The sequence below is a fragment of the Pristiophorus japonicus genome, chromosome 6, assembly GCF_044704955.1.
Source record: "Pristiophorus japonicus isolate sPriJap1 chromosome 6, sPriJap1.hap1, whole genome shotgun sequence".
In the NCBI taxonomy this organism is placed as follows: Eukaryota; Metazoa; Chordata; class Chondrichthyes; family Pristiophoridae; genus Pristiophorus; species Pristiophorus japonicus.
The window spans coordinates 174,850,629-174,870,558 of NC_091982.1; the positions used below are offsets into that span (position 1 = coordinate 174,850,629).

Here is a 19,930-nt window from a genome sequence, read left to right on the forward strand (position 1 = left end):
ATTCTCATTGATAATAATGGGAACTCCGTTTTTACGAGTCGAGTTCCCATTATTATCAATGAGAATAACCCCCTAAAACAAGAAACACAACATAATAAATGAAAAAGCACTTCACATATTTAAAATTAATTGAAATTAAAGTTAATTAAATGTTTTAGAAAAAATATATATTTTTTGGAATTTTTTAATCTGTTTTAATAGGGTTTAAAATAAACTTACCTTAATGGACAGGGTTTTTAACATAAAAATGTATGATTACATTTAATTTTTATATGTTTTAAAACTCTTACGCTAGCAAAAGTAAGCTATATGCCTGCTTTTACCAGACGTAAAAGTTTGAAGGACATTCACTGGGCAAGAGATAGGCAAATAGCCCAATCTCTCCTGTGTGAATGTCATTCTCCCAGGGATGCGGAGGATCTGTCAAGAGAAATCTTGATAGATCGGAAAAGCCAGTTTTCGGCGCATGCGCATTACGCCCCGAAAACCTTTTGCGAGGCCTCGCCGGGTGCGTGCGCACTTTGTACACTTCGGCAAGGTCCGAATTACAGGCCCAATATAATTAGAAGAAATTGAGAAGAGGTAAGTGCAAGAATGTTGGGTTCATGTTGTTATTCTGTTGTCATTTGTATGTATCTTTGATATACTCTGATTTGTTGGTGGTATGCATGGACTGTGGAGATCAAAGGTAAAATTGGTATAAGAGATGTGAGTGAACCATTGTATAGCAGCTCATACTGGATTTGTGAAGTATGAACTCTTAAGAGTTGAACACTCATACTGGAATTGTGTAGTATGATTTCCTAATAAAGACCTGATCCTGCATTGAGACAACTGAATGTATCTGTGTTTATAGTAACAAAATGTAAAGGCACAAGAAAGCAGCCAATACTTTCCTTCTTTTTTTTAAAGTAGGAGAGTGTTATTTGCTGGGCCTGAGACCTCTGAAACCTAGTCTGTGGGTGCATGGCTTGCTCTCCAGTCACCAGTGGCTAGGATGCACCAGGGGCTTCTCCAGTTTAATTGTCTCTGCCGTCTTTAGTGCTAAGCAGTGCAGTCTTTACTCAGCAATGCCTAACTCCAGATGCAGATCAGGAATTGTGCAGTATAGTACTCTTTTTAAATTTCTGTTCCATATTCCCCAAAAGAATAATTAGGTAACCAGCTCCTGTGTTTCTATCAATACTTTTTTAACCAGACCCTAGAACATGCCCTGGTCCCTGCCTTCTGATTCTCTTTCACTCAGTCATGGTGGAAGACAGTGGAATTTCTGAAGAAGCAGTAGGCTAGATTTGTTCTCATTGGAACAGAGGAGGTTGAGAGGAGACCTCATTGAGGTATATAAAATTTTGAGGGACCTGGATATAGTGGATAGCAAGGGCCTATTTCCATTGGTGGATGGGTCTATTACGAGGGGGTATAGTTTTAAGGTGGTTGGTGGAAGGTTCAGAGGGAATTTGAGCGGGAACTTCTTCACACAGAGGGTTGTGGGGGTCTGAAACTCAATGCCTGGAAGGGTGGCGGATGCAGAAACCCACACCACATTTAAAAGGTGGTTGGATGGGCACTTAAAGTGCAGTAACCTGCAGGGTTACAGACCTAAAGCTGGTATTTTGGAATTAGACTGGATAACCTCTTGTTGACTGGTGCAGATATGTTGGTAAGTACTGCAGGCAATCGAATACGACCAGGGTGATCTCCTGGACTAGTTTCGATCGCCTGGATAGGTCGGAGAGGAATTTTCCCAGATTTATTTTCCCCAATTGGCCTGGGTTTTTATCTGGTTTTGCCTCTCCCAGGAGATCACATGGCTTCGGTTGGGGTGGAGTGTAGAATGTTTCAGTGTAAGGGGGGTTGCACTTGTGTGGGGCGAACTGGTTGGGCCGGATGCTCTTTACCTTTCCGCCATTGTTCATTGCTCATAGGTTTATATGTAACCTTCAGGGCTGCTGACCGAGGGTCGTTTGGTTCTTTGTCGGCCAGTGCGGACACGATGGGCCGAAATGGCCTCCTTCTGCACTGTAGATTTCTATGTTTCTTCTATGTTCTATGTTTCAATCTCGCCTCTGCAGCATGCACCTTTGGCCCCACATCTGCCTTAATGAAGTTTCACCGTAATTACGCAGATTAAAAACATAATACACAATTCTGTGTAGCTAGTGATTGCAAAGAAAACGTTGATACATTCAAACACTGGACTCTGCCCACAACTTTTACTGCAACCTTTGATTCTACCTCTGAAACCTTTAGGATTATAACACAAGATTAGTTTCATTATTTTAATCAAAGATACAAACAAGATAATTAACAGAAACAGATTTATTTCATGATCCTCTAATCAGGTCCTCCTATTGTCAGGTGGGTGTACAAATAATGTATTAAGTTTACATGGGGTCGAATATTAACAAGAAACAGAATCTCACATAATATAGATTTTACAAGTGGATTAGCAGATTACTATAGATGTAAAGTGAGAATTATTAGTGTAAACCTTCCCAAAATTACAAAGCTAAAGAGACCTTGGAGTGCATGTCCACAGATCCCTGAAGGTAGCAGGCCAGGTAGATAGGGTAGTTAAGAAGGCATACGGAATGCTTGCCTTTATTAGCCGACGCATAGAATGTAGGAGCAGGGAGGTAACGCATGAACTATATTAAAATATTAGTTAGGCCACAACTAGAGTACGGTTTGTAGTTCTAGTCACCACATTACAGGGAAGATCTGATTGCACTAGAGAGGGTACAGGGGAGATTGATGAGGATGTTGCATGGACTGGAGAATTTTAGCCATGAAGAAAGATTGGATAGGCTGTGTTTGTTTTCGTTGGAACAGAGGAGGCTGAGGGGAGACCTAATACAGGTGTATAAAATTATGCGGGGCCTAGATAGAGTGGGTAGGAAGGATCTATTTCCCTTAGCAGAGAGGTCAACAACCAGGGGGCATAGATTTAAAGGATGAGGTTTAGAGGGGATTTGAGAGGATTTTTTTCACCCAGAGGATGGTGGGGGTCTAGAACTCAATACCTGAAAAGATGGCAGAGGCAGAAACTCTCACCATATTTAAAAAGTACTTGGATGTGCACTTAAAGTGCCGCAACCTACAAAGCTATGGACCAAGAGCTGGAAAGTGAGATTAGGCTGGATTTCTCTTTGTCGGTCGACGCGGACACGATGGGCCAAAATGGCTTCCTTCATTTTGTTGTGTATCTGTAAAGGATGCACTCCCATGTTCCGCCATCAGGGAGCTCATCCCCTGAAGTCCCAAGGGATCCCAGCATCCCTTGGGAGCACTGCATATAAGCCGGACCCTAAGGCCTGTTCCTCACTCTGGAGTGTCTTATTAAAGACTGAGGTCACTCTTACTTTAACCTCCTTGTGTGCAGCCTCATCTGCATTAGGAACACAATAACTGGCGACGAGAATACGAATCCAACGCAAAGATGCAACAAACTGTGGGCATCCTGGAGAAGTTCTCGGAGGGTGAGGACTGGGAAGCCTATGTTGAATGGCTAGACCAGTACTTTGTAGCCAACGAGCTGGACGGAGAAGGAAGCACTGCTAAAAAGAAGAGCAGTCCTCCTCACGGTCTGCGGGACACCGACCTACAGCCTGATGAAGAATTTTCTGGCTCCGGTGAAACCCACAGATAAGTCGTATGAGGAGCTGTGTACACTGGTTCGGGAGCATCTTAACCCGAGGGAGAGCGTGCTGATGGCGAGGTATCGGTTCTACACGTGCAGCGATCTGAAGGTCAGGAAGTGGCGAGCTACGTCGCCGAGCTAAGGCGACTTGCAGGACAATGTGAGTTTGATGGCTACCTGGAGCAAATGTTCAGAGATTTCTTTGTACTGAGCATTGGCCACGAGACCATCCTACGAAAACCTTTGACTGTAGAGACACCGACCCTCAGTAAGGCCATTGCGATGGCACAGGCATTTATGTGCACCAGTGATAACACCAAACAAATCTCTCAGCACAAAAGTGCTAGCAATGTTCATAAATTAACTGGAACTGTGTTTGCGAGCAGAAATGTACGGGGCAGAACCCACGAGTTGCAACTGCCAGCAGGCCTCAGGTGACCCAGATGACTGAGTCCCCAACAAAGGATGAATGCAAGGCCATTCACACCTTGTTGGCGTTGTGGAGGCTTCCATTCAGCCTATTAATGCCACTTCAAAGGGTATGTTTGCAAGAGCTGTGGAACAATGGGGCATCTCCAAGCTCCAAGCTGCAAGCTCTGCAAAACCTGCAAACCACCACGTGGCAGAGGAAGATCGGTCCATGGTGGATCAAAGCAATTTCGAGCCTCAGAGAGAGGAGGGGTGCACACATTTTCGACGAAATGTCAACCTATAATGCTAAACGTAAAATTGAATGGCTTACCCGTAGGCATGGAACTGGACACTGGCACTAGCCAATCCATCATGAGTAAAAAGATGTTTGAGAGACTGTGATGCAACAAGGCATTCAGGCCAGCCCTGAGCCCCATCCACACGAAACTGAGAATGTACACCAAAGAGCTTATCACTGTCCTGGGCAGCACCATGGTCAAGGTCACCTACGAGGGCACGGTGCACGAACTGCCACTCTGGGTTGTCCCGGGTGATGGCCCCACACTGCTTGGAAGGAGCTGGCTGGGCAAAATCCGCTGAAACTAGAATGACATCCGAGCGCTATCACATGTCGATGAGGCCTCATGTACCCAGGTTCTTGACAAATTTCCTTCCTTTTTTGAGCCTGGCATTGGAAACCTTTCTGGGGCGAAGGTGCGGATCTACTTGGTCCCAGAGGCACGACCCATTCACCACAAGGTGCGAGCGGTACCTCACATGATGAGGGAGAGAGTGGAAATCGAGCTGGACAGGCTGCAACGCGAGGGCATCATCTCCCCAGTGGAATTCAGCGAGTGGGCCAGCCCGATTGTTCCAGTACTCAAAAGTGATGGCACAGTCAGGATTTGTGGCAATTATAAAGTAACTATTAATCGTTTCTCGCTACAGGACCAATACCCGTTACCTAAGGCAGACGATCCATTTGCGACGCTGGCAGGAGGCAAGACGTTCACCAAGCTGGACCTGACTTCGGCCTACATGATGCAGGAGCTGGAGGAGTCTTCGAAGGGCCTCACCTACATCAACACGCACAAGGGACTTTTCATCGACAACAGATGCCCGTTTGGAATTCGGTCGGCTGCAGCGATCTTCCAGAGAAACATGGGGAGCCTACTCAAGTCGGTACCACACACGGTGGACTTTCAGGACGACATATTGGTCACGGGTTGGGACACCGCCGAGCACCTACAAAACCTGGAGGAGGTCCTCCAGCGACTGGATCGCGTATGGCTGTGGCTGAAGAGGCCGAGATGCATCTTCATGCAGCAGAAGTGGAGTTTTTGGGGAGAAAGATCACGGCGGACGGTATTCGGCCCACAGACGCCAAGACAGAGGCTATCAGGAATGTGCCCAGGCCACAGAATGTCACGGAGCTGCCGTCGTTCCTGGGACTCCTCAACTATTTTGGTAACTTTCTACCGGGGTTAAGCATCCTTTTAGAGCCCCTACATGTGTTATTGTGCAAAGGTGAGAACTGGGTATGGGAAAAAAAACAAGTAATTGCTTTTGAGAAAGCCAGAAACATTTTATGCTCCAACAAGCTGCTTGTATTGTATAACCCGTAAAAGTCTTGTGCAAGCATGTGATGCGTCGTCTTACGGAGTCGGGTGTATATTACAACAAGCTAATGTTGCGGGGAAGTTGCAACCTGTCGCCTATGCCTCCAGGAGCTTGTCTAAGGCCGAGAGGGCCTACAGCATGATTGAGAAAGAGGCATTAGCGTGTGTGTTCGGGGTAAAGAAAATGCATCAATACCTGTTCAGCATCAAATTTGAGCTGGGAACCGATCACAAGCCCCTCACATCCCTGTTCGCTGAAAACAAGGGGATAAATACTAATGCCTCAGCCCACATACAAAGGTGGGCACTCGCGCTATCAGCGTATAACTATACCAAACGCCACAGGCCAGGCACCGAGAACTGTGCGGATGCTCTCAGTCGGCTACCATTGCCCACCACGGGGGTGGAAATGGCGCAGCCTGCAAACTTGTTGATGGTGGCGCAGCCTGCAGACTTGTTGACAGTCATGGAAGCGTTTGAAAATGATAAATCACCTGTCACGGCCCGCCAGATTAGGACTTAGACCAGCCAAGATCCTCTGCTGTGCCAAGTAAAAAACTGTGTACTGCATGGGAGCTGGGCCAGCATCCCGGTTGAAATACAAGAGCCAATCAAGCCGTTCCAGCGGTGAAAGGACAAGTTGTCCATTCAGGCAGATTGCCTGTTGTGGGGTAACCGCGTAGTGCTACCAAAATAGGGCAGGGAGACGTTCATCTCGGATCGCCACAGGGTCGAGGATCCATGTTGACTATGTGGGCCCGTTTCTCAGTAAAATGGTCCTGGTGGTGGTGGATGCTTTTTCAAAATGGATTGAATGTGAAATAATGTCGGGAAGCACCGCCACCGCTACCATTGAAAGCCTGAGGGCCATGTTTGCCACCCACGGCCTGCCAGACACAATGGTCAATGACAACGGGCCATGTTTCACCAGTGCCGAATTTAAAGAATTCATGGCCCGCAATGGGATCAAACATGTCACCTCGGCCCCGTTTAAACCAGCCTCCAATGGGCAGGCAGAGCGGGCAGTACAAACCATCAAACAGAGCCTTAAACGATTCACAGAAGGCTCACTCCAAACCCGCCTGTCCCGAGTACTGCTCAGCTACCGCACGAGACCCCACTTGCTCACAGGGGTGCCCCCGGCTGAGCTACTCATGAAAAGGACACTTAAAACCAGACTCTCGCTGGTTCACCCCAACCTGCACGATCAGGTAGAGAGCAGGCGGCAGCAACAAAATGTAAACGATGGTCGCGCCACTGTGTCACGGGAAATTGATCTGAATGACCCTGTGTATGTGCTAAACTGTGGACATGGTCCCAAGTGGATCGCGGGCATGGTGATAGCTAAAGAAGGGAATAGGGTGTTTGTAGTCAAACTAGACAATGGACAAATTTGCAGCAAGCACCTGGACCAAACGAGGCTGCGGTTCACAGACTGTCCTGAACAACCCACAGCAGACACCACCTTTTTCGAGCTCACAACACACACGCAAAGGATCAACGACACACGCCGGACCAGGAAATCAAACCCATCACGCCCAACAGCCCAGCAAGGCCAGGCTCACCTAGCAGCCCTGCAGGGCCAACAACATGCCAGCCCAGCGAGTGCACAGCCAACACACCAGGCGGTCTACCAGGGAAAAAAAGGCTCCCGACCGCCTCACCTTGTAAATAGTTTTCACTTTGACTTTGGCGGGGGGAGTGATGTTGTGTATCTGTAAAGCATGCACTCCCATGTTCCGCCACCAACGGTCTCATCCTCTGAAGTCCCAAGGGATCCCAGCATCCCTTGGGAGCACTGTATATAAGCTGGCCCCTAAGGCCTGTTCCTCACTCTGGAGTGTCTTATTAAAGACAGGTCACTGTTACTTTAACCTCCCTGTGTGCAGCCTCATCTGTATTAGGAACACAATACCTTTCTATGATTCTATGGTTTAATAAGGTTGAGAGAAACAAAACTCAATTGAACTTAATTGCAGCAATGTCTGTTGGGGATTTACAAACATTGTTATATAAATAACATTGCCGCATTATGTGTTCCTGTGCTGGTTCAGTTATCTGATCTTTATTATCTAGTTCGCAATGCAGTTGGTGATAAGTTCCATTGTCATTGTTTTTATGTCATAGGCATGGCATGATTCTCGACTCAGCTGGAATGAATCAGAATACAGTGGAATTTCCCTCCTTCGACTTCCCCCTGACTTGGTGTGGATACCAGACATTGTCCTAGAAAACAAGTAAGAACATTTATTACATCAAAGTATACTTTTTGGGGTGAAGAGGATAGTTTTTGTTCACCAGGTATAGTGTGGGTTTCACTGCAAAATATTATACAAGGTGTCGGAAGGCCTGCAAAGCAGTTTCAGCATTATGGCCAAAAGTATGAAGGAGCCTGCTTCCAGTCTTGTGTGGTGTCATCTTGCATGGCGGCAGCACTCTGCAGTCTACCTTGGAGAGTGTGGTCACCTCCAGGAATGCTGCAGCTGGGCTCTCGCAAAATAAGTCAATATCAGGAGCCTTTGCAGTTTTGGTGGAAGCTCAAATTGATTGTCGTGCAGTCTTTTGGGTCCACCATGGAGGGTGGACCAAATAGATAGGCGCTTTCAAGGATTCACATCTAACATCAGAGTATGAACTGCTCTGGGATGTACTGAATGATCCCCCAATGTCTCAACATGGATGTGTCACGTGAAATTGAACAATTGATGACTGTTTCATCTGTTATTCCATTTGAACATCCTAATTAACATTCCAAATAACTTGTGTATCTCTGGAAATTAACTCTTTGTAAATCATATCAATAACATCATATAAATTAAACCAAAACCCCTTCTAGGCCAAGTAGCTGAAAGCCTTGAAATGTTGTAGTAGGTAAAAATAAAAATAATAACAGGCCTACTGGACTGAAACTAACAAAGCTCAATGATCTGGCAGCTCAATCTTTTTGTGAGTTGGATTCAAACCAGTCTTATAAATGAAAGAACTTTTCTTTTCCCGTACGGTGCAGCACCCAGAACCTTTTCAGAGAAAGAGATGACAGATTTTTTGCCCTTTGACTTGGCTGATTGCTCACCGATGAAATGGTTATAATCTAACATCAGTTCAAAGATCGAATCCCATCTGCCCAGGCTGCTTTAGAATTCTAGTCTACAAAATGAAAGATTATAAACAGTCTGTATCATATTACCACCCATCAGATAGATTTTATCGTCACTTTCATGAGGGAGGGACATAAAACCAAATACCAGGGCTGCGAGTTGAATCGTATATGAATAAAAGCTGAAGGTTTGGTGACTTGGTGGATTGGATACTTTTCTTTCATTTCTGGAATCTAATCCAGACTAATGAGATGAAACTCACTTTTGTCCTAGTTATCAGAGTCCTACATGAAATGTGCTTGAACAGTCTAAGTTCAGCTCCTAGAGAATGTGCCCACAGCATGAAGCTGCCCCTATTTTGATACAATGAAGCTTTTTCACTCCGAAGCCATAGGATGACTGGAAGAAGAGCATCCGGGAGGGCGCTGAGCACCTCGAGTCTCGTCGCCGAGAGCATGCAGAAAACAAGCGCAGGCAGCGGAAAGAGCATGCGGCAAACCAGACTCCCCACCCACCCTTTCCTTCAACCACTGTCTGTCCCAAATGTGACAGAGACTGTAATTCCCTTATTCGACTGTACAGTCACCTGAGAACTCACTTTTAGAGTGGAAGCAAGTCTTCCTCGATTTCATGGGGCTGCCTATGATGATGAGAGGATTCTTTTATGTGGCTGGGGTTGAGATGCATTGAGATGCATTGTAGGAACAAAGTAAATTGAGTTTTACTCTGCTTCTAACTATGCTATACCTGACCTGGTAGGGACTTGATGCTAACACTAGCCTGGATGCCTGAAATGATAAGTGTTCAATTCCCTATCACTAACATCCCTCACCTGTGAGCAAAAGAAAATAAAGAATATATTGTGGAGGCACAAAGAGTGATTAACCAACTTTTAAGGTATGCTAAACCAGTAGAACATGTTAGCATTACTTTTACAGCAAATCTCACCAATCCTGTGCTTTATTCACCAGCAATGATGGACAATACAATGTGGCCTATTTTTGCAATGTGCTGATCTATTCAGATGGATTCGTTACATGGCTTCCCCCTGCAATATTCAGGAGTGCTTGTCCCATTAACGTCCTTTATTTTCCATTTGACTGGCAGAACTGCTCCTTGAAATTCGTGTAAGTACAACTTGCATTATTGGATATGTGGAAATACTGTTTCTAACTTCTAATTAAAAAATTGGCAAATGGTAGGGGATGAAATTTCTGTGTGATCATCGCTGGCACAGCAGAGCGGGGCACTACTGTTAGGAGCGGGGTGCTACCGGTTACCACCGCTGTGAAACTCCCGTAGAATTTTGCAGCCGTCGGAAACAGCGCCGCACCCGGGTGAAAGGTAATTTACGTCCCATTAGCGTCCTCCAGGGGTACTAACGGGAGGCACAAATGCCCCAAATTTCTCCCCCAATATCTTTAAACATTATACGTACAGAGAAATAAAACATACAATCATGTGATTTTTCTCCGGGTAGAGAACTCGTCCCTCCTTCCAAAGCTGATTTTCTCTACTACAAATTGTACAGAAAAGCTCAAGAAATTATAGAACTTATAGATGAGCAATGACGTGTTATTGTGAATAAGTTTCCAAGAAAATATGTGTTATATATGCAGCCTATAGATATACTCTCTGTGTAGTCACTGTATAGTTGCATAAGATGGAGACTTGTTTACCTGATGTACTTTCAATAAGGTTTACACTGTGTAGATACTACGCTGGCACCACTAGAGAGTGCAACTGGTGGAGACCAAGATTTCCTGCCCTGGTGGCAGGGGCTGTATAACAGGGTAGTCACCATGCGGCTGCCTCACTCTGGAGTTACAAATAAAGGACCAAGGTCACTACAGTTTGAGTACAACATATTGCCTCGTGGAGTCATTCATAAGTACATTGCAGACATAACAACTGGTGACGAGAATACTGACTTTCATGCGATTATGGCTACCTTTGGCACACTAAAAGACTTTGCAGTGGTTGATGATTGGGATGCCTTCAAGGAAAGGCTCGAGCTATATTTCGTGGCAAACGACCTGGCAGGGGAGATGGACACATTGGCGGAGAAGCGCAAGGCTATACTGCTGACCAGTTGTGGGCCCGAGCTCTACCGCCTCGTCAGGGACTTGCTGGCACCCACGAAGGCCAGGATAAGACAGCGATGAGCTGACTGAACTAATTCGCGGCCAACTAAAACCAAAAGAGAACATCCTCATGGCCAAGCACAGATTCTACACTCACCACAGACCTGAGGGCCAGGAGATTGCAAAATATGCTGCCGACCTCAGGAGACTTGCGGCACCATGTGATTTTTGCACGCACCTCAACGAAGCATTGCGAGACATCTTTGTTATGGGGAATTAGCCAAGAGGGCCTCCTTCACAAGCTGTTATCTGCCGACACCACAGTCAACCTGCAGAAGGCCATCAGCATCAGTCAGGCGTTCATGGCCTCGACCTGCAGCACCAAGCAAATTATTCATCCTGTGGACTCAAACTCGGCAAGTGCTGTACACAGAATGGTGCCTTTCACAGGCAAAACTGTAGAACGTGGCTCTGCCCAGGGCAGAGAACACAGACCTCAGGGTTTCAGAACTCAGAGTCCACCGAGGGGTGCTAATCGAGTAGCATCATGCTGTGTTGCAGAGGAAACCATAGGGCTCACCAGTGTCAGTTTGCTGAGTACATATGCAAAGCCTGTAACATGAAGGACCACCTCCAGCGTATTTGTAAAAGAAATACGACTCACTGTCAAGCAGAGGAGTCGATAGATGACTTTGAATCCAGCGGGGAGTATGATGATTTGGCCAGAGAGGCAGCTCAGCCCCAAGAAGACGTGTATGGAGTATATACCTACACCACCGATTGTCCTCCAGTGAAGATGGAAGTCGAGATAAACGGCGTTCCAATCTTCATGGAAGTGGATGCGGGAGCGAGCCAGTCAGTGATGAGCCAGGATGCCTTTGAGAGGCTATGGAACAAAAAACGACCTGAGCTGGTTCCAGTGCAGGAAAAGTTGCGCACCTACACCAAGGAGCTGATCCCAGTCCTTGGTGGTGCGGATGTAAGTGTAATCCATAATGGCGTGGTGCACAAGTTACCTCTGTGGATTGTTGCAGGTGATGATCCAACTCTACTCGGAAGAAGGTGGATGGGGAAGATCCAGTGGAAATGGGAAGACCTCTTCACTCCAGCAATCGATGTCCCCCGTGCTCAGAGGCAGAGCAAAACCTCACCTTCGCTTGGGCCAGGCACCAGACAACAGACCAGCGCAGCACCTGAGGCACAGACCATCCATCACGACTGCATGGCAATGATCCGACTGGAACGACCTAAAAGTAACTTCCCGGCTCCAGTGGCAGGACTCCTGGGGAGGAAGATCGAATTCACAGGCACTCTTCCAGCTTTTGTGGCAGAATCACAGGAGAGAAGGATCAAGGCAGTCGACCTCGAGGACAGAGGCAAGGTGGTGTCCCTGCTGTAGCGAGGTGCAGCGTGGCTGAAAAAAAAGATGGCCGCGGCCATATCACGAGGTGCAACGCTGAGGGACCAACACGTGGTGTCTAACAAAGGATTTGATTGAGGTAAAGCCAGCAGGGTTCTCTTAAAGGAGACTTGAAACCAACTGAACTTAAAGAGACATTGTATGCATGGCAATCAATGTAACGAACCGATTAAGATTGTGAACAAAATGTTGATGGGTGATATCGGTACTATTCTTAATGTAAAGAGCGAAATGTTGTTGCGAGATGTCGAGAACAGAGTGTCCCCAAAAATAGCAAGCGAGCGAATTCAGGAGGGTAAAGGCACTGATCCTGATGCACTGCGCCAGGTCTATTCCACGCTGCAGGCACCCAATGTCATTATTCGCCACAGACCAGGAAACGAAAACGGCGCCAATACGCGCAGTCGGCCGACGTTGCCCACCACCAGGGTGGAGACGACGCAGCCCCCAGACCCAGTCGCTACCTCGGCCATGTCCAGGAGCGAAAGGTCAGAACCAACGAGTTCCCCAAATGAGTCCTGGAGCAGCTAGGTTCCCAACACCGTTAGAGAGCAGGCAGAAGATTCTGCAGCCCTCAAAGGAGGACAGGGAGGGCACACACATCTGTGGCATTGCCCACCACTAGGCAACGGCAAAGACCCTGAGTCCTGGGTAGGTGAGCGAACCAAGCCCACAGGGGGCGCAGCGCCGCCATCAGATGACTAGGACCCTGTCCGGTTGCTCTGGAATTAGCGTGCTCGCATACCTGTACTGTTACCTCAATACTGACCATGACTGAACCATGAATGCAATCTATCCAATCCGGGTGCACGACCGTAAAACATAACGAATGTAAGTCACTGAACCAAGGTGTCACGATACAAACTGTAAAAAAAATATTTTTCTACCTTTCTGTTGTGTACCTAACACAGATGAGACTGCACACAGGGAGGTTAAAGTAACAGTGAACTCAGTCTTTCTTACTCCAGAGTGAGGAACAGGCCTTAGGGGCCGGCTTATACACAGTGTTCCCAAGGGATGCTGGGATCCCTTGGGACTTCAGGGGATGAGCTCCCTGGTGGCGGAACATGGGAGTGCATGCTTTACAGATACACAACATCACTCTCCCCAAAGTCAAAGTGAAAACTATTTACAAGGTGAGGCGGTCAGGAGCCTTTCTTTCCCTGGTGGACTGCCTCGGTACAAATGTCTGTTCTGGTGTGTTGGCTGTGCCCTCGCTGGGCTGGCGTGTTGTTAGCCCTGCAGGGCTGCTGGGTGAGCCTGGCCTTGCTGGGCTGTTGGGCGTGATGGGTTCGATTTCCTGGTCTGGGGTGGTGTCGTTGATCCTTTGGGTGTGTGTTGTGGGCTCGAAAAAGGTGGTGCCTGCTGTGGGTTGTTCAGGGCAGTCTGTGAACCACAGCCTCATTTGGTCCAGGTGCTTTCTGCAAATTTATCCATTGTCTAGTTTGACTACAAACACCCTACTCCCTTCTTTAGCTATCACCATGCCCGCGATCCACTTGGGACCATGTCCATAGTTTAGCACATACACAGGGTCATTCAGATCAATTTCCCGTGACACAGTGGCGCGACCATCATTTACATTTTGTTGCTACCGTCTGCTCCCTACCTGATCATGCAGGCTGGGGTGAACCAGCGAGAGTCTGGTTTTAAGTGTCCTCTCCATGAGTAGCTCAGCCAGGGGCAACCCTGTGAGCAAGTGGGATCTTGTGCGGTAGCTGAGCAGTACTCGGGACAGGCAGGTTTGGAGTAAGCCTTCTGTGACTCGTTTAAGGCTCTGTTTGATTGATTGTACTGCCTTCTCAGCCAGCCCATTGGAGGCTGGTTTAAACGGGGCCGAGGTGACATGTTTGATCCCATTGCGGGTCATGAATTCTTTAAATTCGGCACTGGTGAAACATGACCCGTTGTCACTGATCAGTATGTCAGGCAGGCCGTGGGTGGCAAACATGGCCCGCAGGCTTTCAATGGTGGCGATGGCGGTGCTTCCCGACATTATTTCACATTCAATCCATTTTGAAAAAGCATCCGCCACCACCAGGAACATTTTACCGAGAAACAGGCCCACATAGTCGACATGGATCCTCGACCATGGTCTGGAGGGCCAGGACCACAAACTTAGTGGTGCCTCCCTGGGCGTGTTGTTCAACTGAGCACACATGCTGCTTTGCCGTACACAGGACTCTAAGTCAGAGTCAATACCGGGCCACCACACGTGAGATCAGGCCATCGCTTTCACCATTACTATATCCAGTGTGTGCTGTGGAGATCCGAGGTGAACGTCTCCCTGCCCTTTTTGGGAGCACTACGGGGTTACCCCACAACAGGCAGTCTGCCTGAATGGACAGCTCATCCTTTCGCTGCTGGAACGGCTTGATTGGCTCTTGCATTTCAACGGGGATGCTGGCCCAGTTCCCATGCAGTACACAGTTTTTTACTAGGGACAGCAGAGGATCTTGGCTGGTCCAAGTCCTAATCTGGCGGGCCGTGACAGGTGATTTATAATTTTCAAACGCTTCTATGACCATCAACAAGTCTGCGGGCTGTGCCACCATCAACAAGTTTGCAGGCTGCGCCATTTCCACCCCCGTGGTGGGCAATGATAGCCGACTGAGAGCATCCGCACAGTTCTCGGTGCCTGGCCTGTGGCGGATGGTATAGTTATACGCTGATAGCGCGAGTGCCCACCTTTGTATGCGGGCTGAAGCATTAGTATTTATCCCCTTGTTTTCAGCCAACAAAGATATGAGGGGCTTGTGATCAGTTTCCAGCTCACATTTGAGGCCAAACAGGTACTGATGCATTTTGTTTACCCCGAACACACACGCTAATGCCTCTTTCTGAATCACGCAGTAGGCCCTCTTGGCCTTAGACAAGCTCCTGGAGGCATAGGCGACAGTTTGCAACTTCCCCGCAACGTTAGCTTGTTGTAATACACACCCGACTCCAAACGATGACGCATCACATGCTAGCGTCACGTCTTTTACACGGGTTATACAATACAAGCAGCTTGTTGGAGCATAAAATGTTTCTGGCTTTCTCAAAAGCAATTACTTGGTTTTTTCCCCATACCCAGTTCTCACCTTTATGCAATAACACATGTAGGGGCTCTAAGAGGGTGCTTAATCCTGAGTAGAAGTTACCAAAATAGTTGAAGTGTCCCAGGAACGACCGCAGCTCCGTGACGTTCTGTGGCCTGGGAGCGTTCCTGATAGTCACAGTCTTGGCGTCTGTGGTCCGAATGCCGTCTGCCGCGATCTTTCTCCCCAAAAGCTCCACTTCTGTTGCCATGAAGACGCATTTCGACCTCTTCAGCCGCAGCCCTACGCGATCCAGTCGCTGGAGGACCTCATCCAGTTTTTGTAGGTGCTCGACGGTGTCCCGACCCGTGACCAATATGTCATCCTGAAAAACCATCATGCATGGTACCGACTTGAGTAGGCTCTCCATGTTTCTCTGGAAGATCGCTGCAGCCGACCGAATTCCAAATGGGCATCTGTTCTGGATGAACAGTCCCTTGTGCGTGTTGATGCATGTTGATGCAGGTGAGGCCCTTCGAAGACTCCTCCAGCTCCTGCGTCATGTAGGCCGAAGTCAGACTTGCCTCCTGCCAGCGTCGCAAATAGATTGTCTGCCTTAGGTAGCGGGTATTAGTCCTGTAGTGAGAAACGATTAATAGTTACTTTATAATCGCCGCAAATCCTGACCGTGCCATCACTTTTGAGTACTGGAACAATCGGGCTGGCCCACTCGCTGAATTCCACTGGGGAGATGATGCCCTCACGTTGCAGCCTGTCCAGCTCGATTTCCACTCTCTCCCTCATCATGTGAGGTACCGCTCACTCCTTGTGGTGAATGGGTCATGCCTCTGGGACCAAGTGGATCCGCACCTTCGCCCCAGAAAAGTTTCCAATGCCAGGCTCAAAAAGGGAAGGAAATTTGTTCAGAAGCTGGGTACATGAGATCTCATCGACATGTGATAGCGCTTGGATGTCATCCCAGTTCCAGCGGATTTTGCCCAGCCAGCTCTTTCCAAGCAGTGTGGGGCCATCGCCTGGAACAATCTAGAGTGGCAGTTCGTGCACCGTGCCCTCGTAGGTGACCTTGACCATGGTGTTGCCCAGGACATTGATAAGCTCTTTGGTGTTCATTCTCAGTTTCATGTGGATGGGGCTCAGGACTGGTCTGAGTGCCTTGTTGCACCACAGTCTCCCAAACATTTTTTTACTCATGATGGATTGGCTAGCTTCAGTGTCCAGTTCCGTGGCTATGGGTAAGCCATTCAATTTTACATTTAGCATTATAGATGGACATTTTGTCGAAAATGTGTGCACCCCGTGTACTTCAGCATCTGCCTCCTCTCTCTGAGGCTTGAAATTGCTTTGATCCACCATGGACCGATCTTCCTCTGACACGTGGTGGTTAGCAGGTTTTGCAGAGTTTGCAGCTCGTCTGCAAGCTCGTTGGAGGTGCCCCATTGTTCCACAGCTCTTGCAAACATACCCTTTGAAGCGGCATGAATAGGCTGAATGGAAGCCTCCACAATGCCAACAAGGTGTGAATTACCTTGCATTCATCCTTTGTTGCGGACTCAGAGTCATTTGGGTTACCTGAGGCCTGCTGGCAGTTGCAGACTCGTGGTTTCTGTCCTGTACATTTCTGCTCACATACACAGTGCCAGTTAATTTATGAACATTGCTAACACTTGTGTGCTGAGAGATTTGTTTGGTGTTATCTCTGGTGGATATAAACGCCTGTGCTGTCGCAATGGCCTTACTGAGGGTCGATGTCTCTACAGTCAAAAGTTTTCGTAGGATGGTCTCGTGGCCAATGCCCAGTACAAAAAAGTCTCTGAGCATTTGCTCCAGGTAGCCATCAAACTCACATTGTCCTGCAAGTCGCCTTAGCTCGGCGATGTAGCACGCCACTTCCTGACCTTCAGATCGCTGGCACGTGTAGAACTGATACCTCGCCATCAGCACGCTCTTCCTCGGGTTAAGATGCGCCCGAACCAGTGTACACAGCTCCTCATATGACTTATCTGTGGGTTTCACCAGAGCCAGAAGATTCTTCATGAAGCTGTAGGTCGGTGCCCCACAGACCGTGAGGAGGACTGCTCTCCATTTTGCAGCGCTTCCTTCTCTGTCCAGCTCGTTTGCTACAAAGTACTGGTCTACCGTTCGACATAGGCATCCCAGTCCACACCCTCCAAGAACTTTTCCAGAATGCCCAGTTTGCTGAATCTTTGCGTTGGATTCGTATACTCATCGCCAGTTGTTGTGTGCCTAACACAGATGAGACTGCACACAGGGAGGTTAAAGTAACAGTGACCTCAGTCTTTATTAAGACACTCCAGAGTCTGGAACAGGCCTTAGGGGCCGGCTTATATATCGTGCTCCCAAGTGATGCTGGCATCCCTTGGGACTTCAGGGGATGCACTCCCTGGTGGCAGAACTTGGGAGTGCATGCTTTACAGATACACAACACTTTCTTTGTACTGTGTCTGATCCTGTATGTTAATGTAACGGGCCTGCTGCATGATCTCATTGTGGAGGGCAGGGGGAGGGGGGAGGGTGGGTGAGGAATGGATGTATGTAGCCATGGACACACACGTGGATCACACCCAGAACCCTCTGGAACCTCCGCTGCATCATCGAACCATCCAAACTGGTAACCATTACCCAACGTTGTGGCAAAAGGACTTGGGGGTTAACAGGGAGAGAACCAAGCCAAAGCACAGCCAAGGTGCAAGGGCTATTGACACTTAAGTCTGGGGAGAGCTAAGCCGGAGCACATTGTGCAAAGGTAATTGACACAAAGGACATGGGGAGGGTGATATATATGCAGACTATCGATATACTATCTGTGTAGTCACTGTGTAGTTGCATCAGATGGAGACTTGTTTACCTGATGTACTATAAATAAGGTTTACACTGTGTATATACGATGCTGGCACCATTAGAGGGTGCCACTGGTGGAGACCCGGGTTTCCTGCCCTGGTGGAAGGGGCTGTATAAAAGGGTAACCACCTTGCGGCTGCCTCACTCTGGAGTTGCGAATAAAGGACCAAGGTCACTACAGTTTGAGTACAACATATTGCCTCGTGGAGTTATTCATAAGTGCATTACAGACATAACAATATGTATTTCCTTCAAAACAACAGATGCATCTTGTTTCCATTGTCACATCTCTTATCTCAAAACTACTACCATGGCTAACTCTTTCCGACTGATGCCATGAAAACAAATCACGAATCTTACACATTCTGTGTTTCAGCAGACAATTGAAACGTAGGCCGGAATTTTAGTCTGGAGGCTGGGTGGGAGAAGGGGCCGAGAACGCGGTCTTTAAACCCGGCAAAATAGGTTTCTTGCAGGGCCTGCCTGACTTAACAGTAGGGCCTGATTAGCATTTAGTTTCTTTGTTTCCTGCTTGCAGCCAGCCACAGAGAGGAGGGTAGTAGGGATCGGGGGAGGTGGTTGGGGGGGTGGAGGAGGATCGGGGCTGGGGGATCGGGACTGGAGGAAGATCTGGGGGAGTAGTCAGGGGCCAGAGGAGGGTCGGGGCCGGAGGGGGGAGGCCAGAGGAGGATTGAGGGGTGTTCAGCGGCAAGAGGAGGATCGGGGCAGGAGGATCGGCGTCAGAAGAGGATTGGGGAAGTGGGTGCTCGGGGGCCAAAAGAGGATCCAGGCCAGAGGATTGGGGCCAGAAGAGGATCGGGGTGGTGGGGGAGGACGCCAGAGGACAATTGGGGCTGGAGGAGGGAGGCTGGGAATGCGATCGGGGGTCAGAGGGGAAAGGTCGGAGGTCGGAGCGGGTATCAGAGGCCTTGGGGAGAGGTCAAGGGCAGATTGACGGCCTCATGGAGGGAGATCGGAGGGCACGCAGTGGGGGTTCAGAGGCCTCGGGAGCGGGAGGAGGTCACAGCAGTCAGGGTGTCTGATTTTGGGGGGGTGGGTGAGGCAGGGATGCTGGATCCAGCACATAGATGTAAAAGCTCTCACCCCTGGATCCAGCAGCCCTTTAGCTGTCAGTTTTTCCAAGGCCTGGGAAACCTGGTCAGCCAGAGTTAAATTTGGAATGGTGGATCGCTATGAGGCAGGCCAGCCTCATTATAATATTTAAATGAGTGAACCGCCTCCTGGGAGCACGTTGGCTGCCCGCCCCTCCCCCCTGGCCCCTTCCAATAAAGCTGGAAGTGGGCGGGTTGGGGACCAGGATTCAGTTTTTTCACTCTTTAACCTCCTACCCGACCCCAAACCCACCCATTTTTGGGGTTTAAATTTCCTCCATAGCATCAGCTAAAATAGTCATGACAAGTCAAATCCTAAAGCATCCTGGGAATGAACCACTTTTAACCATTTCATTCAGTAAAAAGAAACCAAAAACTTTAATCATATGAGATTAAATCAAATCCTAATCCTACGTATAAATGTATGCACGACAAGGGTATTTTACAATACTTTTGTTACTAGTCCTAATCATTGCACTGACAGAAATTCAGCATTTTGACTTTGATGTTTTTTTTGTTTTTCTTTTAAAGCTCTTTTAATTACAATGCAGAGGAGATAAATTTGCAACTGAATAAAGATTCTATAAATGACAAGGAGTTTCCTGTTGAATGGATTATTATTGACCCCGAAGCTTTCACAGGTAAA

At 48.1% G+C, this 19,930-nt stretch overlaps 1 protein-coding gene and 1 long non-coding RNA gene across 2 annotated transcripts in view; one reads left to right on the forward strand and one right to left on the reverse strand.

Moving 5' to 3' along the window:
* chrnd (cholinergic receptor, nicotinic, delta (muscle)) overlaps nt 1-19,930 on the forward strand; it is an 83,562-nt gene that overhangs the window by 15,711 nt on the left and 47,921 nt on the right. The window contains exons 4-6 of the mRNA XM_070883401.1: nt 7,798-7,907; nt 9,740-9,895; nt 19,816-19,925. Coding sequence (XP_070739502.1) covers nt 7,798-7,907; nt 9,740-9,895; nt 19,816-19,925 — 376 coding nt within the window. The remainder of the gene's footprint in view (nt 1-7,797; nt 7,908-9,739; nt 9,896-19,815; nt 19,926-19,930) is intronic.
* LOC139265879 (uncharacterized) overlaps nt 6,061-19,930 on the reverse strand; it is a 47,526-nt gene continuing 33,656 nt past the window's right edge. The window contains exon 3 of the long non-coding RNA XR_011593647.1: nt 6,061-7,896. This is a non-coding gene — a long non-coding RNA (uncharacterized lncRNA). The remainder of the gene's footprint in view (nt 7,897-19,930) is intronic.